This window comes from Diospyros lotus, chromosome 4 (assembly GCF_014633365.1).
Source record: "Diospyros lotus cultivar Yz01 chromosome 4, ASM1463336v1, whole genome shotgun sequence".
In the NCBI taxonomy this organism is placed as follows: domain Eukaryota; kingdom Viridiplantae; phylum Streptophyta; class Magnoliopsida; order Ericales; family Ebenaceae; genus Diospyros; species Diospyros lotus.
Window position 1 is genome coordinate 39,431,037 of NC_068341.1, and position 22,306 is coordinate 39,453,342.

The window sequence follows — 22,306 nt, forward strand, 5'->3', positions numbered from 1 at the left end:
AAACAAACACAAACTCCGGAGATGACGAAGAACGGCGGTCATGTAGTGATCGGCAAGCCCCTCTTCGTCACGTTCCTCTTCCTCCTAGTCGCCATCGGCGCTCTCATGATCGCTACTCTAAGCCGAACCGCCGCTACTACAGCCGCCGCCCCCTTCCCCTGCACGTGCTCCGGCTCCTGCGCCTCCACTCCACCGCAGCTAAACTCCATCCTCCACTATGCCACCAACCGCGCCGTCCCGCAGCAATCCCGAGCCGAAATCCGAGTAACCTTCGACGTGCTCAACTCTCTCTCCCCCTGCAACTTCCTCGTCTTCGGCCTCGGCCACGACTCCCTCATGTGGTCCGCCTTCAATCCCGGCGGCACCACCCTCTTCCTCGAGGAGGACGTCCGGTGGCTCCACCGTGTCCTCAAGGACGCGCCCTCGCTGCTCGCCCACGCCGTCCGCTACACCACCCGCCTGGCCGACGCCAACGCCCTCCTCGCCTCCTACCGCGGCGAGCCCCGCTGCCTGCCGCCCCGAGCCCACCTCCGCGGCAACACCCGGTGCAAGTTAGCGCTCAGCCGTCTGCCGGCGGAGGTGTACGAGAAGGAGTGGGACGTGATCATGATCGACGGGCCGAGGGGGTACTTCGCGGAGGCGCCGGGGCGGATGGCTGCGATATTCTCGGCTGCCGTGATGGCGAGGGCTAGAGTGCGCCCCGGGGTGACGCACGTTATCCTTCACGACGTGAATCGGAAGGTGGAGAAGACGTTCGCCAAGGAGTTCTTGTGCGAGAAGTTTCGGGTGAAGGCCGTGGGCCGGCTCTGGCACTTTCAGATTCCAGCCGCCCCCAATGGGACTGTGGGCGGCGGCGGCGGCCAAGCCTTCTGTTAATAAATACCATTTATGTAATTGTCGGTTATTTTAATTTACAGAATTTTTAGGACGAAAAATGCTGCCAAAATATTTTGTTTATAAGAGCATCCTCTATCACATACAATACAATATAATACAACTATTCTTTTATGCTATGATGTATGAAAATGTCATCTTATCAATGTTTTAAAAATATTTTCATTTTTAAAATATCAAAAAATGTCATGGGCCATTTTTATAATTTTAAAAATATTTTATAATATTAAAAAAATATTTTGTTTGGACGAGCATCATCATGGCATACAATATAATACAGTACACGCATCTTTTTATGCTATTAGAGCATCTCCTATGGGGAGTGACATTTGAGGTGTTATTTTCATAATCGTCAAAATGGTACTCCGAATTAAAAATTAACCACTCCAATGAGGGTGGGATATGGGATTGTAAAACGGCAACAATCCTCTTGGAGTGCCATTTTTACAATCTCTAAGAGCATCTCCAAGGGGAGTGCTATTTTGGAGTGCTAAATTACTTATTTACAACTTTAAATAGTGTTATAGCACTTTCAAAAAATAAACTTACTCCAATGGTAAGTGCCAAAATAGAGGTATTATCAATATTTTATAATAAAAGTTGAAATAGACCAATTAAAAATGGTTGTTGGAGTTTGCATATCTCTCTTTTTCTCTCTCCAGAGATTACAAAAATTACACCCCAAGAGGATTGTTGCCATTTTACAACCTCATATCCCACCTCCATTGGAGTGGTTAATTTTTAATCTGGGGTGCCATTTTGACAGTTATGGAAATGGCACTCCAGATGCCACTCCCCATTGGAGATGCTCTAAAGAGAGAAAAAGGAAGAGATGCAAACTCCAACTAACATTAGAGATGTCGTAATGGTATTTTTAAAATGTTTCTATTTTTGAAAAATCAAAAAGTAATCTCAGGTTATTTTTATAATTTTAAAAATATTTTGAGGTTATTGTATAATATTAGAAAATTATGAAAAACTTGTTTTCGATTTGAAAACACATATTCGTCTACAAAAAGGTTAGAGATGAAATTTTTTTTGTCTCTAACTAATTCAAAATTTTTAATTATTTCTTAAATTTATTTAAATACATTGTGAAATTTATGTTTATTTTTATATTAAATAACTATTTTTATATTAAAAATTATGTTTACAAAAATACTCTTATATTTTTTTATTTGCGTGTTTCTTTTACGTTTTCGTTTCTTATTTTTTTAAAAAAAAATTCACTTTTATTTCGTATTATATCCATTTTTTATTTTCATTTATACGCAACCTTACTTTTATGTTGGCTTGGGAATAAAGAAAAATTAGATGGGTATTGTATTAATTATCTTTTTAATAATTATTGTTATTAATAATAAATAAATGAAGTCACCTTAATTACCTATATCAAAATAGCCCATATATAAATTAATTACAATCCCATGATCAAGCCGACATATTATATATATATAGAATTCTGAATTAGTAGCAATGGATCTTTCCATCATCTCTGATGGATCTATCTTTCATCCCAAGCTATGTGAGTTCAGAAGAAGGCAGAAATGGGCGAAGATCAGACGTCTCAGTAGCGAAAGGTAGAATTGGAGCCAGAAAGATGCACCATCCCTTCAAAAATAAGGTATAGCTTTACCTCTTGAAAGATGAAAATATATGCTTAAAATAAGGTATAGCTTTACCTCTTGAAAGATGAAAATATATGCTTTTTCAAAAGTGAGAGTGAAGTTGAAATCGAATTTTTCGCCTTTGTTTGCCTTAACATTTTTTATTGATAAGAATCAAATTATCGTAAAAAACTAAAATTGAGAAAAATTATGAAAGAAAGAATAAAATATTATTATGATAATATTAATATAATAATAGTGATACAATTAGGATTGTCAATGATTTGGTTTAGTTTTGATTTTTGTCAAAATCATAACTAAATTAAATTTAAACTATTAAAATCAAAATCAAACCATTACCCATTAGTTTTAAAAATTAAAAACCATAACCAAACCATTTGGTTTCGGTTCAGTTTTAGTTTTAACCATAGTTTTTTTAGTTTGATCCATAATCTCCCGTCAAGTTTTATTTTTTTTAATATTTAATTAATTATTTTTATTAATAATTATTTGATTGATAAAAATAAAATAAAATAATTTAATATTAGATTTTATTTTTATTTGTTAATTACTTTATAAATGTTAAATATTTTATATATTTGTAATGCATTAGTTAAAATACTTCTAAAAAAAATGCATTAGTCAATATATATATATTATATATATGTATATTCAGTTCGACTTTGGTTCAAGTTTTGGTTTGGATTTAGTGAAAACCATAAACAAACCATACCCATTGAAATAGTGTTCGATTTTTTTTCAAACCAAATAATTTCCCAGTCAAACAGTTTTTAATTGCGTTGACCGGTTCGATTTCAATTCAGCTCCCCCACAATCTCGATTGTAATTGCCATCCCTAGATATAACTTCCATAATTTACGGGTATTGAGTAAGTATTTATAAATTTAACACTCATATATATAAGAAATTATATTTTGACAAAAACACAAATCACAAAAATAAATCTTCAATTTTAGATTAACTCTAATCATAGTCAAATTTAAAATCTCAATCACAATTAGAAAAATATCAATTCCAATCAAATTTAAATTTTGAGTCACAATTATAACACTTTAGATCAGATTTTTGTCGCCGTCTATTATGTTTTAAGTGAAGGTTAAGAGTGAATGATGTATTATGATGGTTCATCAAGATTATTCACATTAATAATTTAATTTAATTTGTGGGGGTATCTATTGGTTTTGCTTGATATTTAGTATCATTTTACTAATACCATAGAACAATATTAAATTATGGTTTAAAATGTGAAGTACGCCTAAGATGATTAATGGTCGAATGTTGAGAGTGACTTTGTTCATCATTTGATTTGATCTTTTGTCATTACAAGTTAGTTTTAAGGGGAGATTAATAATACTAGTACTGAAGTCTAACAAAAGATTTGGTGAATCATTTAAATGACAATTTAATTTCAGTTAAGGTAATATTTGTTAAAATGAATAAAATAAGTTAGTATTAAGATAACGTTAAAATATTTTTCAGATTAAGATATGAAATGGTCAAAATAATGTTGAAAAATATTTTAATATTTTTATCAAACTATTTATTAAATTTTTTGAAATGTACTAAGAATTACACATGTTTGTTAAAATATGATAAGTATTGAGATAAAAAAAAAATTTAATCAAAATATCCCTCTTATTATCAAAAACTTGAAGGGAATCATTAATACTACACATAACGAAATATAATATACATGCCATACAGAGTTTGGCTATTTAATCAACACACATATTTAACAATTGAATGCATAAATAAATCTCATACTTGTTGTCCGATGTAAAGTTAGGGTACATGAATGGTTTATGTACTGAGATCATATCCACTTCACGTTATAGTGGTCCTAGTTTGTTCACACCTAATATGCAGTAGGGTACTGTTCTAGTTATCCCATGTTAGACACAGAGAATTTACGTATCATTAGTGCCGATGTCTCAAAATTTTACGCATGACCTTTGCACGTAAAATATTTCTGTGATAACAAAATATTTTTTAGATGAAGAAAAAAGAAGAAGATGAAGCAAAAATGTGTGAGGGAGAAAGAGAGAGAAAGAAGAGTTTGGGCAAAGGCCCCGCCCCTTCCCCTTTTCTTTTTCTCCTATTTCCATTATTTCTCACGTCTACTGCCATTGATTACTATACAATTAATAATTGATTTCATTATACACTATGCACTATTTGCCATCCGCCGTCTTTTACTGTACAATTAATAATTGATTTCACATTATGTACTATGTATTATTACTATACACTATTAATAAGAGGGGTCAAGAGTCAACTTTTGATCAACCATTTTCAGAGATATTTTGGGCACACAATGTCGATACCAAATACAACACTATATGGTGTGTGACTTTTTAGGTTCATTACTCGCTAACAATCAGATAACATTAAAACCCTTTTCGGTATTAGTTAACCCCTTGACCCATTACCGGAACTTCTTCAAATCCTAACAATATTTTGAGAGTTCCTGAATAGTGCCTAATAGCGGTTCAGAACAATATAGGTGGTAGTGAAGTATCACTTCAAGTGAACCTATTACAGTTGACGATTACCGTATGTTATAATCCTTCCATCACCTAACGTGCCGATTAAATTAGAGTTATGGAGTGACAAACTCACAAATTCGATAATTATGTGTCAGACTTTATTAATGTGACTAGATAATACCTCAAGAAACACATTTCCTGACTTTTAATCTACCCTGGCCAGGGATTGTCTTATCAGGTTAATAGTAGATCATATAGGACATTTATCCTATTAAATACCGATGAAGGCAACAGATCATATTCCCAATACCCGTCTCCATAAACCAGCAATACAAAATCACATAGATGAACGTTTTCAACTTCCAATTGAGTAGTTCAGTTCATTAACAAATATTACACACTAATACACAAATAACTGTGCCATTTCAACTCTAAGGATCAATATACCATCGCAACTTGATGACTTGACCATTATCCACTAGGCTATATGGTCAATCATTGACGTCACATTCAGCTGATCGTTCCCAACAACCACTCACAAGTTTACTAACGACATCTAATGTCATATGATATGTGACACACTATCATCCCATTAGTATTCTCATACCTAACGAGATAGTAACCTTTGACTAGTTTATACTCGATTAATCGGAGTCCTCATCAAAAAAATCTAAGGACTATAAATAGTTTAAAAATTTTTGTTACTAGAAAATCCTATCACAGTCTTATCACATTGAGAATAAGATTCTCATACAGAAGATCTAAGGACTTATTCATATAATTGATTGAAAAAAAATATGAATGAAAAAATCTTGTTTTTTTATTAATTTATACAAAAATATAATTAATGTATTAAAACAAATTCACTAGATGTTATTCAAATCTAGTATCAGGGCACATAACACTAACAATCTTTCACTTGCACTAATGCTAATTTACATCACATATACATTTAATGCTACACCATTGGTAGAAATTGAATACCCATCTTTTTAATATGTCGATCCAACTGTAACTGAGTCATAACCTTGGTGAGTGGGTCAATTATATTATCTGTTGAATCTATTTTCTACAACTGCACGGCTCCACATGCTATAATTTCTCGAATAAAATGAAATCGATGCTCAATATGTTTGGACTTCTAATTAGACCTAGGTTCCTTCGCCTGCCCGATAGTTCCATTGTTGTCATAATACAAAGATATTAGTGACAAAATGGCTGGAACCACATCAACGTCCCCAAAAAAACTTTCAAATCCAAATAGATTTCTTAGTAGCATCACATATCGCAACATACTCGACTGGAATGCTTTTTATATCCCATATTTTTTAATCCATATATTAGTTAATAAATACTATCTAAGTAAACCCCTAAATATAGTTTGTTAATTGCATTTTTTGGGCAACTTATCCACCAAATGAGGGGTCCTTTATTCCTTTATTTAGCAAAAAAAAAAAAAAAAAGGATATTTTGAAAACCAAATCAAATTAATCCAACTTATATATAACAAAACCTAATTAAAGTTTTAAAAAATCAATTTAAATGTCTAATGAAATTAACTAAACCAATTAAAATTAATTAAAATAATTACATCTGACACGAAATAACTGATACTAAAAAGTTAAGTAGAAATTTAAGATATTTTAATAAATGTAATTAATTATAATAAATATCAACCTAAATTTATAGTAGATATAATTTTGTAAATAAGCTAAAAATTAGTAGTATTTTAATAAAATAATCATATATGTCAATCAGTTTGGCTTTAGGATGCGAGGGGATCTATGACGTGGCACAATCATATGGATTCTAAAGGGGAAGGTGTATAATACGCTACAGTGCACCTGCGCACAAGCTTCCTGAACTCCAATGAAGATGGATAAGGTTTAAATTCCCTCCCTCCGTCCCTTCCAAGGCAGAAGCTATCTGTCGCTGCATTTCTCATCAGTAAGCTCGAAACAAACCCTAGTTCGTTGACAGTTTATCCATCCATATATGTGAATTGCATATGCTTTTAGTTTTGATTATGCGTTTCTGTGCTGCAGGGCAATGGCGGCGGCGGCGACTGTGAGTATGAACCTGGGGGCGGCATTCAGAGGACTATCGTTGTCTTCCAGCTCGTCTTCGTCCTTCCTCAAAGGAGAGTTTGGTTCGATCAGTTTGGGGCAAAAGACCTCCGTGTCGTTTCTGTTGAAATCCCCATTGACGATCGAATCAGCGCACAAGAAAGGAGCGGGAAGCACCAAGAATGGTCGAGATTCCAGAGGGCGGAGGCTTGGTGTTAAGATTTTCGGCGACCAGGTTGCCAAGCCTGGCGCTATCATTATTCGCCAGCGCGGCACCAAGGTATGGACTTTGATTTTCTCGACTTCCACTTAATTCTATAATTTCCGGCGGGAGGGAAAATGAAAAGAAATGAGATTTGTTATTTGTATGCATTTTTACATTCGCATACGAATTTCCTTGCCTTTTCTTCTCAGTTCCCATATAACAATGGCGTTTTTATGACAGCAATAGTGCAACTTTATACATATCTTTTACCTTTGATTGTGCATCTCCATGGTTTCACTGCTTCACGATGTCATTTGACTTGCGATGTTATTGCAGCTCATTGCCTTCTTAAGTTAGCGGAATTGGTGTTTTAACTTTTATTCTAACCCACATGGTGTTGAAAACTTTGGTGATACAGGGCTTTATGCTAACTTCCTCTTGTGTGCTCTCCGTATTCTTTTTTTTTTTTTTTGCTTGGTTTATGGATTTGATGAGAGGGTTTACTCCTGATTTGTGTCTTCTATTTGAAGCTGGCTTCCTCTGTATTCCTCTCGTCTTCCATTGAATTGGAAGAGGACATGGAATGCCTTTACGACTTTTGCTAAGACTAACCTTTGAGTGAAGGTTTAGTAATGAGCCAGAAAGGACCATCAATCAAGCAAACAAATAGGTGATGAATGAACAAGTAGCACTCCATTCGCCTATTGGAAAATAAGTACAGAGAAACTTAGGAAAGGTTTTTATACGTGGTATCATTTTCTTTCTCTTATGTGAATACTTGGTTTCTCTCTTTTGTCCTTTGAGCAATTGTATTGGTGATTACTGTTGATTGGCATATCCACCAATGATATGCTACTGGGATTAGATTTGAGGGAAGCTTGTTGAACAACTATGCCAGGAAGTATAAGGAATTTAGTTGGAGATCAGAATCATCAAGTGTGAATTAAATGATGCAATAATAGCTAGCAAAAAAATTTAAGCAGCAAATAATTATCAACTACAGAAGATCTCAAATTTATGTGAGAAACTTGCCAATTAAGAAGAGATTCATACAAGAATATTTATAAATAATGGAAACCTAGCTCCTTCTAAGTATTCTTCTAAAATACTGATGTAATAACTTAAATTAAGAGATAATACAAATGACCTCAGTAACAAAAATACCCAAACAATGCCCTTTTCTTTCATTTGAACACATTGAGCCAATACTACTAGGCCCTAATATTTATACTCTGGACCCACAAATCAAGTGTAATTAAAAATTTCTTTCAATTGCTTTTATCTATTTAGGAGCTCAACTATTTATGATAAAAAATATGGCCACAAAATCTTACTCTTATCTGATACAAGATTGAATGAGAATCTCGTTTAAGGGTTTCTTGCCTTAAAATCATTTGTTGCCTCAAATATGAAATGACTACAAGGGTCTGTGGTTTTTGCATTGAAGGAATTTGGAATTACCAATACTGTGTGTGTGTGTGAGGGGAGGGGGCATACAGAGCTCTGGGATTATAAATAGAAAGATGAGAATGCCCTTTCTTTTGTTTCATAACTGTGATGTACATCACAGATGAAAGAGCCATTGGAGATCAACTATCACAAACTTCATCATCTTGTCTATAGCATCTGAATCTCGCTCCAGATTTGAATATTCAACACCTTTCTTTGTAATTTCTCATGGAATCATACTTTTTGTCAATTCCTCTTCATAAACTTTTATGTTTTCCTATGTTGGATGTGGGTAGGTTTGTTGGATGCGTAATAATATGCATTTATTAGATTTATTTGGTAATTTTGTTTTGTTATGCTACTCCACTGGATTATGATTTCCTTCAAATTTGCTCTATGTAAGCACAGAACCAAGGGGACCCACGGACATAGGATATATTTGGCTTTACAAAGGATATGCCCATTGATAGAAATGCTGCACTGATGCGATTATGTTGTTTTTGCTTTTCCTATAGATTGGTTGAGTCATCCCAACAAGGGAAAAAAAAACAATTGAAAAGGAACTTCAGAATTTCTCTTGACACAGTTCAAGAAAGTTAGTATATGGGCCTAGGATTTTTTGTTTTTGTTGGTTAGCTCTAGATGTTCAAGAGAAGGAAAAAGGGCTGCATTTTGTTTTTTTTTTCAGCATTCAATTAATTGTTGTGCTGTCTCCTGATTTTGGTTGTTCCTTAATTATCTTGGTCAAATATTTGAGAGTTGTTGAGTTCTCATTGTTTTGAGATAATTTTGTATTCACTATTTAATAATGGTGAGGTTTTGTATTTGATACGTGGTTTTTCTATCTCATTAAATGGAAGGCTTTTTGATATAAATGTAATGCCTTGTGTAGTTGATTGTTATCATTCTATAGTTGCTCAATTTTCTTGTCATTTTTATTATGATATTTAACAATCAAATGCATATGACACTATTAAAATGATTTGAGCATATGAGGAGATGATATGCATTATAATGGCTTTAGAAAAGATAAAGTCATAAATAGAGACGATTAATGATTTAGAATCCATATAGCTGATTTGATGCAGTAGGATTAATGCTTGATATTTTTTTGTTGTTAGATATTTGAAATAAAGACTTAAATGTACCTATGATATAAGTAGATGAAATTGAAGAAGTTTATAGCAAAAGAGTTAAAATAAAGCCAAAGAAAATTTTGTGGGAAACCTTGATTGGAAAGCTATAATTCATATGACTGACCCCACCTAGTGGAATTTAAGGGTTGTGGTGTTCTATAATTGTAGTCTTTGGTTCACACTTGGCAATATTAGGAGTCATTCCCCTAGAAATTCTTCCTAAAGTGGTTACAGATGTCTTCATAAGGCAGTTTGGAGATTTTACAAAAATTTTAGGACCTTGCCTTTTTTGATCCAGGATTCCTCTTAGGATTTTCTTATTAATTTTCTTGAAAATGTTGAAATCACATTACTAATGAGTTATGTGGCGTCTTTAGTTTCCTGCAGTAACCAGTTTTCATATGGTTACCAAGCAAGATTTGCAATGGGTTAGTGAGTTCTCATAATTTCCTCCCGCTGCTGGAAATATAAAAGGCATTTGGATTTGCTCAAAAGCTAATCCAAGCTGATGAAGCTATGAAATAGCAGTGTGAACAAGATTGAGAGGACCAAGCAAAGAACTTGCGTTCTATTACTCATCTATGCTGCCACCTCTTCTTCATACTTGTTAACACAGGCTAGAGTGATATTGAGATGCCCTGATTATTAAGGTGCATACAAGTAACAGACTCAATAGTTCACCAGGTCTGATAACACAGTGTTGATCCAGAAGTACTGTCAGCTTCTAAATTCAACTCTGGAGGCACCAGTACATGAAGTATCAGTACTCATCGTGTTGTCTGTTAATTACTCCTTTGATAACTTTAAATATTTATTTTTCTGGATGCCCTATGCAGTTCCATCCGGGTAACAACGTTGGGCTTGGGAAGGATCACACCATCTTCTCCTTGATCGATGGATTAGTCAAGTTTGAAAAGTTTGGACCGGACAGGAAAAAGGTTTAACTTCCAGATCTGCGAACTCATAGTTTACTCTTCAGACAACCCAAGCTGTTAAGACTGACACCAATATTGTGTTGATCGACAGGTGAGTGTTTATCCCCGCGTCGTGCAGCCTGAAAACCCCAACAGTTACAGAGCAAGAAAGAGGGAGTCTTTCAGACTACAGCGGGAGCGCAGAAAAGCAAGAAGGGAAGGTAATATCATTCAACCCCAGTTGGTATTGGCATCAGTCAATGAAGATGCCGAAAACAATCCAATTGGATGATCTGTAAAAGTCCATGATTTATGCTTAATGCTTGCTTCCTCCAACGGTGTAATTTCTGTGCTCAGTACTTAATTGAAATTTACTTTTTCCATCGAAAGGTTTTGAGTTCACATCACTTGTGGTCTCCTAGGAAATTGGTAGTGCATATGGGTCCATATAATGAATGAATGGTGATATTTCACTCGCTGATTATGTACATAGAGTTGCCAGAAGATGGCAAAGTTTCACTTGACTGATTATATATGCGCATCGCGAAAATGAGAGTCTCAAACACTCTCCACCTCTAATGTATACTCTATGCTCTATCTTTGACACTCTCTCTCTTCTCCTTTTAATTTTAGAATTAAAAAAAAATGCTCACCTCTAATGTAATACATTGTTTGGATAAGAAAATGGTCGTGTGTTTCAATCCATGAATAATGGCTAAATAGCATCAGAAAATCTAATACTATTTTAAAATATAATATAAAGAGAATTAAAATAATTTCTTACACAAACAATTCCCTCATGATATTTAGATTTAGGTTAAGAGTGACGTTTATTCAACATAGAGATGTGAAACGAGTTGATTGATCTGTGAGTTTGAGACTACTTTTTACTACAGTGAGCAAGTTAGGCTTGATCTGTCCAAATTTCTTTTCAATCCCCTCATTCGTCGTACAAATAATTAAGCTAACATGATCCAACTGCTCCTAACACATCAAGATTGGAAGAGAGCACAGGCTGAAGTAAATCTTGACTAAGCACCCAGAAAACAGTAAACAGAATCAGTGAGAGAGAGCTGAGAAGAATCTATCTCAAAAATCATTCCGACACTGGAGAGCTAGCCAGCTAGTAAGCAGAAGGAAGGAAAGCAATCAAGGCGTCCCATCTTAAATTAATCATTCTCCTCTCTTTCTTTACTGTTTTTTTGGTCCCGAAATCGCTCATCCCGAACGTCCTTCACACCCGGCCCAATAGAATGTGGGAGGAGGTCATGGTGATCCAGCCGGATGCAGTGACTAGACCCGAGCTCACCGCGCACAAGGAGCCCCCTCACTATGGAGAGAGTTTTTTACTGTTTTTTGCTCTATGGTTTCCTGCAAGTGAATCAAATAAATAATTTCTGCAAGTGAATCCATGTTAAAGTTTGGTAGGGTTATGCAGTTTTATGTGGAAAACTGTTTTGTTTCGTTTTGTTTCGTTTTTTTTGTTTGATTTGGTTTAGCAGACTATTGTGGGCGCAGACAGTTACTTGGGTCTAACCACTATAAATTTGTGTCGAATTACTCTGTGATTAATTTCTATGCCATGTTTGCGATCCGATTCTAACACTATTCCTAATCCTTTTTTCCATCTTGTGTACCCAAAACAGGATTTTAATTCATATAAATGCTCTTGGAAGGTAGTAGGTACTCTCTTTTCTCTCATGGAGTTTGAAATCTGTTGGGCTAATACACAAAGAAGTATGATGGAGTCCTGTTGAACTATTTTGTCATCTATCTATCTTTGTAACATCCTTGACCTTGAAAAAAAGATATAAAATAATAAAAATAAATAATACATGATTTGGTGCGTTGAAGAGGATTTATGAGTATATTTGTTTTTTTTTTAGGAAAATAATTTTAAATCTAATGTGTTTGAATAAGAGAAGTAAATAAGAAATTATGATATTTCTTGGGTTGAGCACAAAGTGGAAAAAATTGAGCAATTAATTAATATAAAATTAAGTTAGATAGGATAAAGCAATAAGAGAGCTCATAGCTTAAAGGTGGGAAGTGCAAATGTGCATGAAATGTTGGAAGGTTCAAATCTTGGGACGTGTAAGATGCTGGAAATTTTGGAATATTATTAAGTAACAACCAAAAAAACAAGTTAAATATAATAAAAGTAAGTAAGGAATTGAAGGGGCTTTTAGCCAAGCTGGTTGTAAACTCACAGGAACTTCTTTTGGCCGTGGGTTCGTTCCTATTCGCAGATTTTGGGGAAGAAAGTTGGAATTTTCTAGCAAATTAATCGAGCAAAACGGCACCATTTCAGTGTCAAATTGAAGCCCAAGAAGCTGCTAAGTTGCAACCACGCGTCCAGCAGCAATTAACCTTGATTTTGGTTTTTGCCAGCTGCTAATTTCGCCTTCATTTCACAACTGTCATACTCTCCTTGTGAAGCCAATTTATAGCCACGTAAGGGAGCAGTGGCCAAGGTAATCAGCTTAGAAATTGAGGATTAAAAACCATGGATTATACCATGGATTTTGGGAGAAAACAGGGGACGACCAAGCCTATAAATAGGCAACACAGCCATGGAGTTAAGGGATTAAGTGAAAATAAAGCTCGGTGAAGAGGAGGAATTCGACACTACTAAGGTAATTAAATTTACTTAGTTAATTAAAGTAATTAGTTTGTTTTAATTAATTAATTAGTTAGTTAAATTAAATTAGTAGATAATATTTGGAATTAATTAAATTAGTAAATTTAATTTTTGATTAGTCAATAAATTACTTAGCCTTATGTATAACTGTGATAAGGGTGTTGCGGGTACGTTAACTTGTGCAACATACAGAGTTAATCATCAAACGAATTAAGGTAAGGGTTTAATGTGCTTTGCATGTAAATTTCTTTTGTCATGGCTTGTATAAGATATTGAGGAAGTGCTTAGGCATGTGGACTGTTGACTGAGAGGGTCCTAGGACGGGGTCATAGATGAAACCACTAGGGGCCACTTAGAGCCTAAGATAGGTGCGGTGGACGGGCTTGTATGCATGTTGCACTTCATTTTTATCTATGATGTCATGCTCATTAATTTATTGCATTGCATATTGCTCTTACTGAGTCTTCAGACTCACCCCCTTCACTCTCACTAACCTAAGGGATCTACGAAAGGGAAAGCGGTACTGGTGGAAGGTCGCCGGTCAATAGTGATTGCAGGCAGTGAGAATATAGGTCGTGTCTTGTGTTGTTTATGTAATTTATATGCTTTATATTTGACTACGAGAAATGACAATGAATTAAATAAAATTTGGTCTAAATCAAGTTAAGATTTCCACTATGAGTAACTCAGTGAGTGTGATCTAGTTATGCTTGACCATTGGAGTATTGTATTGGGCATGTTGGTAATTATTTGTTATATTTGAAATTGGATTTATATTTTAAGGGCCTAATTGAATTCGAGAGTCGAATAGGTATCCGCTGCTTATACATTTTAAACTCGAATTTTTCGATAGTTGAAGGCAGCAAAGCCTAGACCCCACCCAAGGCGCCTAATATTATTTTAATATTTATGTTGGCAGGGCATAGCTGTCCTTTAAGACGGGCCGAGATTGTAACTATAGGTTACGGTGGCACCCGGTAGTAGGGCCGGGGTGTTACAATCTTCAAGCACCAATTAACCATACAGTACACATAATAGTCGCAACAAAAAGGCAAAAAAATGAAAAATGTTGAATGTGTTGGGAGTGTTGCTCTTTGATCTCTCAAGTTTCGTGTTTGAGTTCTGACCAGAAGATAGTTCAGCAGGCAAAGAGTGACATTGAAAAATAAAAAATGCTTCTCATCCTCACATTTGCAGTTGTGCTAGGGGTCGAAAATTGCCTGTTGGATTCCTTGATTTACCTCTCTTGTTGAAATTGTGGGGCCGAACAGCGAGGGACGCTCGTGATGATATCTTAACCCCCCCCCCCCCCAAAAAAAAAAAAAAAGGAACACGATCCAAAACAATATTTTCTCTACAAATGACTCCTCAATTCAAGCTTTGTATTTCATTTCAAAATGAATCAATTTTTACAGTTTCTCATGTCATACTTACAGTTTCATTCATTAATTTTTTCCTTAAATGCTGCGGAACACGAGTCTGAAATTAATAATAGTTTATAGTATTGAGTCGATATATTCTTAGTTTTAGATAAAATTACTATGAATTTGAGTAGAATTATTATGAATTTGTATAAAAATTTATGTGTGCGGTGTCATTTTATGAGAGTTATTTGTTAAAATTGTTCATTTTAGGTAGAATTTCATTTTAGATACTTAGTTCGGTTTTATATTTGAGTTCAATCCAATTATTAGACTTTAATTTAGTTTTTAATCGGGTTCAATTTTCCAACCCCCCCTTATCTAAAAGCAAAGTGCATGCGGCATCGTTTCTATATTATGAATGAACACGAATTGATCTATATAAGAAATTGAACATAATAATTGAGCCAAAAAGTTCAATTGGATTTTGGTTTTTATGGGTTAGTTGCACAATCCTACCTGTATCGTTCTGGCCCAATTAGGCTCGGTCCAGTGGAAGCCCAAGACCTTTACCGGCTTTCTGGTCCAATCTCTTCCTCTTTTTACCTGCTATCGGTGATCAGCATCACTCTTGTACCTGCCACACTTTCGTGCCTGCTCCAGATCCTATCTTCATTAATGACAAATTTCATCCGTATTTAATGAAAGTCCTATCGGCACCATGCCACTGTTAAGAAGCCCCGTCGATATTAGATATTCGATCTTATCACCATGCAACACCCAATGCAATTATACATGCAAGAGGACCTCTTCTCCTTCTACACCAACTCTATCAAGAGTCAATTTATGTTTTTTTCTGTCCTATCAATATTTTGTCACTCTGCTCTGTTACTTATTTGAGCGTTGGAGTGTTTGCAGATATTAACTACCATCGAAATCTATTTCCTACCACTACAAGCTCACATTCGACCATCCCTCTTTTGGGTAAGAAGGAACACTACCCATGATAGAACATTTGAGTATCGTAGTACAATGTATTGGTATTTGTGATAAAACTTCAGTATTCATTATACGACGTAGATGTAACCACGATGCAACTTGAGAGTACCCATCGTTGACAATTTGTGCTGACTTTTTCATTATTTTTGCATAAAACTTATTTAGATGTATTTTTAAAAAATATATGTGGTTTAGAATTAGATTTTCTTAATATATTCTTATGACATAAAAATATATATTTATATTTTCTATTATTTGTAATTTTAAAATTTTTATTTCTAACCTTACTAACTAAATAAATTTAATTCCATATTCCTTAATGAATTATGATCACAGATATGCATGCAACCGGAATTGGAGAACATCTTATGACTAGGGTCACAAATGAGCCGAGCTCGAGTTTTTGTTGGGTTCAGTTCGATTGCAATCTTACTTATGCCGCAGAGGTTGAGTTCCGTAAAGATTTAAGAAATTTATAGGATCCATCGTTAGAACGATTGCAAAGGTCGATATGTCCGAGTGGTTAAGGAGACAGACTTGAAATCTGTTGGGCTACGCCCGCGCAGGTTCGAACCCTGCTGTCGACGACATTATTCTTCTTTTTTGGGTCTTAATAAGAAGACTCACTTGGGATCTTGCTATCCTACGCGTATGACGTATGGTGTGCTCATGGCCTACGAAATGATAATAGCTTTAACATTGAAAATGGATTGGAGTAAGTTTACAATTCTATTTTCCACTTGTGGGCTTGTCTTAATATATATATTTGCAGTTTATTATTGCAGAAGTGCTTAGGTGCGTGCGTGCGTGTGTTGTAATTTAATTATTATAGATTATTATTGTGTGACATCATCAGAACAATAAATCAAGGGATTAATATATTAACATGTATATGCATAATGCCAAAAGCTTTGCTTGTATATGTACCAGAGACCTTGTGCTTGATGGGAATTGACCTGCTAGTTACGTCGTGCAGGATGGATTAACTAGTCAGTTGTCCTGGATCATTATTAGGTTTATTAACTTTATAAAATTTTAACCTCTCCTAACATAGATTCGTGAATCTGTCCCTATTGCTTGGCTTTAACACTCCATAGGGATCTTGTCCCAAAAGGTGAATCGCTCACTCCAGGCGTCTCCACACCCAATCCGACAGAATATGAGGAGGTTAATCATGGTGATTCAGTCGGGCACAATGACTAGATCAGTGCTCACTGCGCACAAGGAGTCCCCTCATTTTGAGAGATTGCTCCCACATTGTCACTGACGAGACTCGATCTTTGATCCTTATCCCAAACTTCATCTTGGAGGCACTTTGTGCCCCCAGCTATGATCAGCTGAGCTGCGCACCCCATAGGGATTTTGTTCGGCCTAAAGGTGGGTCTCTTAAAAATTTGTGAGCAAATCATTTATGCTCAAACGTGGGATCTTAATTTGACCAAGATCTTCACTGAGAATCTGACCATCCAATCAAATCTCCATAAAACTAAGATAAATTCCTTACCCTAAATTCTATGGAGGTGATTTACAAGGATAATTGTAATCCCTCCAAATTCATTTAGGATAGCTACTCCTAAGTTTTCTCTAACAAAAAGACCTAATCTTGAACTAATGATTATCTTTACCTTGCTCTAAATAGAAAGGGATCTCTCATTCGTGGTTAATAGCTTTCTAGTCTCCTCTCTATTAATTGCTCCATGTTTGACTAAATTATCGAAGTGGTTTTCCTGACTAGCCCTGGGGTAGTCTCATCTCATGTCTTTTGCAATTTTTTAGTTCTTGTCATCCAAAATTGAAGTTTCTTAGCACATTCCTTTTCTGTAATAATTAATTAGGTGTATTTTATGGGAACGAAGGATGCTTATATAACAAACCTGATGGTTGAAATGTGAAATCCCAAAAATAGTTCGTGTTGTTTGATAGAAGTTCAACTAGTTCAACTTCAGTTGAGACTCGCTAACATAGGTGACGTGAACACATTCATAAAGATGAACAACAATCCAACTAAAGTAGCTCTTAACAAATGTTGCAAAGCGAATTCCAATTCAATTCAAAAAGAAAAATGTAAATAATAAGAGAAATTTGACTCCAATAGCAAGTTAATCGATGACTAACGAAATGCCATCATTTGAGCAGTTAATAAAAGCCTTTGTGAAGGTCAATTAACCCAAATTGTGTGGTCGACATTAACACGTTTTACTCCCAACATCATTAAGAAACCTATGTTGGCAAAGTTTAGCTACCTTTCGTTTTGTATATTTCAAGGGGTAGAAGATCATGAGGAAAATCTCCATTGAAACTACAAAGGCATGCAGTCCAAGTATGCATCAACAACTGATGCTATGCTCTATTGAAACTTTTCATAAACATTGCATAGAAGAGCAAGGGATTGGTTGGATATGATTCTCGAAGTTAGTATCTCCAAATTTAAAAAGCTTATGAAGTAATTCAAAAATAGGTTTTAGGGAAATTGAGCCTCGAAGAAGAACAACAGCTGTTTACTACGTGTAAAACCCAAACCTAATGAACCCCTTAGGCAATTCATTTCTAAGTTTCAAGCTAAGGTTGCTAGCATTGGTAAGCTAAAGGACAAAGTAGAAATAGTTGCTTTATTGATGCCCTCAAGGAAATCGGGTTTGACTTCTCCCTAAATAAAAATGAGCCAAAAACATTGACAAAACTATACACCTAAGCCCATCAATACATGTACGTTGAAAAATAAGTTGGTACGACTTGCAAGGCACTTGCTCGAATGGAGGAACACCATTCTCAAACATCTCCATTAGAAAAAAAGCCTAGTTGTTAGAGACCTAAACCCCAAAGATCTCAAGACTAGGGCCCAACAATGTTTACATTTCTTAATAAGCCACTATTTCAAGTCCATTTAGAGATTAGTGGAGACTAGCATATTAGGCAGTCTGTAGGGATTGGTGTATTTGTGTTGACTTCACTGATTTGAATAAAATCTCTCGAAAAGATCCTTTCCCTTTATTGAAGGTGGATTAACTTGTGGATGCAACAGTTGAAAACAAACTCATGAGTTTCATGGATGCTTATTTTGGATATAATCAAATTAAGATGTGGACACTAGATAAATAACATATCGCCTTTATAATAAATCAATTATTATATTGTTACAAAGTTATGTCTTTTGGATTGAAGAATATTGGAGAAACTTACCGATAATTAGTAAATTTAATGTTTAAAAACCAAATAGGTAGGAATATAAAGGTGTATTACCTCTTTACAAGAAGCGCAAACCCGAAGAACATGTTGTTGACCTAGAAAAGACCTTCCTTACCCTTCAAAGTATAACATAAAGCTTAAACCCAAAAGTGTGCCTTTAGTTAATTCCTTACCCTTGGATACATGGTTACACATCGAGGTATCGAAAACTAAAAAAAAAATCAAAACAGTTCTTGACATGTGACCCTTGTAAAGCATTTGGGATGCCAAAAACTCAACGAAAAAATCAACACAAATGGTCAATTCATATCTTGCTTGATGAATCGATATTGACCCTTTTTTTCCAATTCTAAAAGGGCAAATATCATATGAGACCTTAGGTGCCCTTAGGCCAGGCTTAATGTGCTAGCATTAATCTCGATCCAATTATTAATAATTAAATAATATAATTATTCAATTATTCTTATTTATCTAAATAAATAAATGTACCAAAATTAGTAATTTTCAAAATTAATAATTTGTTTTTCTTCTTTTTAAAAGTATTTTTTTACTGGGTGTGACTTTTTAGGTTCACAATTAAATTGTCAATGAGAATTAATCAATTATTAATTCTCATAAATCATGAGTGACATCTAGTAACATGTCATGATTATTCAATTTAATACAAAGTGGGTATAATAAAATTTTTACTACGATACCTTGCAATATGGTCATTCTATCATTCTATATCTTGACAAGATATGAGATCACAGACAACATGTCAAATCTCTTAATCTTGCCATATGATTAAATTCAAAATCAATCTTAACTAACATGACACAACATATATATAGAACACACATTCCATTGTCATATTATCTCGATAAAGGATTTATCATCAAGTAATTATTGGATCGCATATAATATTCTCCTCACAAATCTCGAAATAATAGATTCTATGTCTGATGCACATATACCTCATATATCACTGAATTAGACACAAAGATATGCATAATTATTCTTGATTAGAACAACCATATAGTATCCCTGATATCATAATCCACCAATGTATAGATATTTATGTCATCTCAGATCTAAGGACCATTTGCACATTCGCAGCTAAAATTGAATCATTGACCCGTGTGACAAAACCCGTGTGATTCAATGTTAACAGTCTTGTTTAATGAACTCATTCTTATAACGAGCAACCACACATCTTTCTTTCATATCTCATGTAGAATGGCACGAGACTCACCAATCTTAACTTTCAGTATCTCATACTGAATAAGAAGAAAAACGATGTGCTAGCCTTTATGAGTTGCTACTATCTAGGTTAAGAACTTGTTTATAGCATAACGAATCATGAATTATCCGTTATTCATATTCTTAACTCTTAAGAATGGTATCCACTTTTTATTATATTAATGTATATATACTTAATTTAAATCATATTGCAATTTAAATAAAAAAACATAAACTTGATATTTAAAAAATTATAATATCGAGTAATTTTGTGTCACTAGAATTGGTCTTGAGAGCTCATATCCAACACAAACCAATATATTAAGTTAGTTGAGTCTTTCAAAAGGCCAAAGCCAAGTGCTTTAATTGAAAACTTGGGATTAACTCTTATTAGTATGGCAAGGAATTTGTGCCATTACTTTCAAGCACATACTATGGTAGTCCTCACGATCCAACTTATTAGAAATGCTTTTTAGAAGCTTGACTTTGTTAGGTGAATATTGTCATGGATGGTAAAACTTGGCTTCAGTATCTAGTTTTAGCCATAACTTGTCCTTAAAACTTAGGTCCTAATAAATTTTATATCCAATTTACTAACTCTAGTAGGAGCAAAAGAAAGCCTCGAACATGGGGAGCATAGTTTTGATCCAACATATTGATTGATCTTCAGGAGTCAACACCATGGGAGCAAGGATAATCATATCATCCCCTAAAGGAGATTAAATGCAATAGTTTTACGCTTCTAATTTAAAGTGACAAACAATGAAGTAGAGTATGAGGCACTAGTTATTAACATGCAAATCAATCAAGAGTTGGGGCGCATAAAGGCATATAATGATTCCTAGTTAGTAGTCAGTCAAATACAATGAACCTTTGAAGCTTGAGAACCAAAAATGGCTCAATATTTAGCTAAAGTTAAGAAGGTAATCTTTTTTTCCTAAAGTTTCAAGGATAAGTAGGTACCTTGAGAAGAGAACTATATGATGTAGATGTATTCTCACACTTGGCTATTAAAATAAACGAGGATCTTTCACCATGGGTACAACTCCAGGTTCTTAACCAATCCTCGATTGAACAAATAAAAGAAACTCAATAGATCGAACTTGCCCATAGTTAGATAAACTGGATTGTATCATATGTGGAGCATGGGACATTGTTTAGATCCCGAATCGAAGCTTTAAAGTTACAACCAAAAGGGATACACTATATCCTAGAACAAGGGAACCTTACTAAAGGTTATTTTTTTCATCCGTTTTTGTAATGTCTCACTTTCCTAGAAGCAAACCATGCCTTGAGAGAGATACATGAACCTACGGGAGACATCCTAGGGCACACTCCTTGGCCCTTAAAGTGCTTTGTTGGGGTTATTACTAGCCAATTCTCATCACTAACACTAAATGACTCATAACAACGTGTAATAGTTTCCAAGACTATGCCAACTAGAATCACTTGCCAACCAAGCTGATAACTACCCTAACTTAGTTATTCGCCCAATAGGGAATCAATATTGTCAGGCTATTACCCTAACCCACCAAGTAGCAAAGGTACTTGAAAATGGTAGCAGGTTACTTTACCATGTAGGTGGAAGCTAAACCCCTTTCCCAAATAACATTTGGTAAGCCTTGTGAGTTTTTGAACAACTTTATTGTCTATAGATTTAGGTCCTTAGAGTCATTGTGGCGAATAACAGTATCCAATTTACTGAGAAACCTTTCTATGAATTCTACAAAGCATACCACATTAAGTAATTTGGTTTTCGATGATTAGCCAACCTTAAGCTAACAACCAAGTTGAAATAACCAATTGAAGCATACTTTAAAGCCTTAAACTAGACTTGACTCAGTAAATAGCTTATGGGCAGATGAAATTTCGCATATGCTATGGGCTTGTTAAACCATTCCCTAGACAATGATAGGTGAAGCTCCATTCTTGTTAACATACGAGATTAGAACTCTTATACTTCCAAGGGTTGTCTAACAAGTACACCTAATCCTAAGCAAAGGATTATTTTTACATTGTTATAAATAATAGGGGATCTCTACTCTTGAGTAAGCATTCATTTTCAATGTTAATCTTAATTAAGTTATCACTAGATTTCTAATGTCCTTTTTGTTGCTACA

General features: G+C 34.8%; 2 protein-coding genes and 1 non-coding gene across 4 annotated transcripts in view; all 3 read left to right on the forward strand.

Annotated features, from left to right (window-relative positions):
* Positions 1-11,161, forward strand: part of LOC127800347 (50S ribosomal protein L27, chloroplastic) — a 31,034-nt gene extending 19,873 nt beyond the window's left edge. The window contains exons 1-4 of one of the 2 annotated variants that reach the window (XM_052334915.1): positions 6,832-6,955; positions 7,054-7,354; positions 10,701-10,802; positions 10,891-11,161. In XM_052334915.1, coding sequence (XP_052190875.1) covers positions 7,058-7,354; positions 10,701-10,802; positions 10,891-11,070 — 579 coding nt within the window. In that variant the 5' untranslated portion in view covers positions 6,832-6,955; positions 7,054-7,057 and the 3' untranslated portion in view covers positions 11,071-11,161. Of the gene's footprint in view, positions 1-6,831; positions 6,956-7,053; positions 7,355-10,700; positions 10,803-10,890 lie in introns of those variants that run through there. The other variant, XM_052334914.1, reaches the window with a different exon arrangement.
* LOC127800345 (probable methyltransferase At1g27930) lies at positions 3-1,014 on the forward strand. Its single transcript, XM_052334913.1, has one exon. It carries the CDS (start codon positions 22-24, stop codon positions 874-876), a length of 855 nt encoding a protein of 284 aa, XP_052190873.1. The 5' UTR covers positions 3-21; the 3' UTR covers positions 877-1,014.
* A 5,123-nt stretch (positions 11,162-16,284) lies between the features above and the next one.
* Positions 16,285-16,366, forward strand: TRNAS-UGA (transfer RNA serine (anticodon UGA)). Its single transcript has one exon. It is a non-coding gene; the product is annotated as a tRNA-Ser (tRNA).
* The last annotated feature ends 5,940 nt before the right edge of the window (positions 16,367-22,306 follow it).

What these genes read in the sequence shown, in the direction of transcription:
- LOC127800345 (XM_052334913.1), top strand. Translation starts at nt 22, where the DNA reads ATGACGAAGAACGGCGGTCATGTAGTGATCGGCAAGCCCCTCTTCGTC.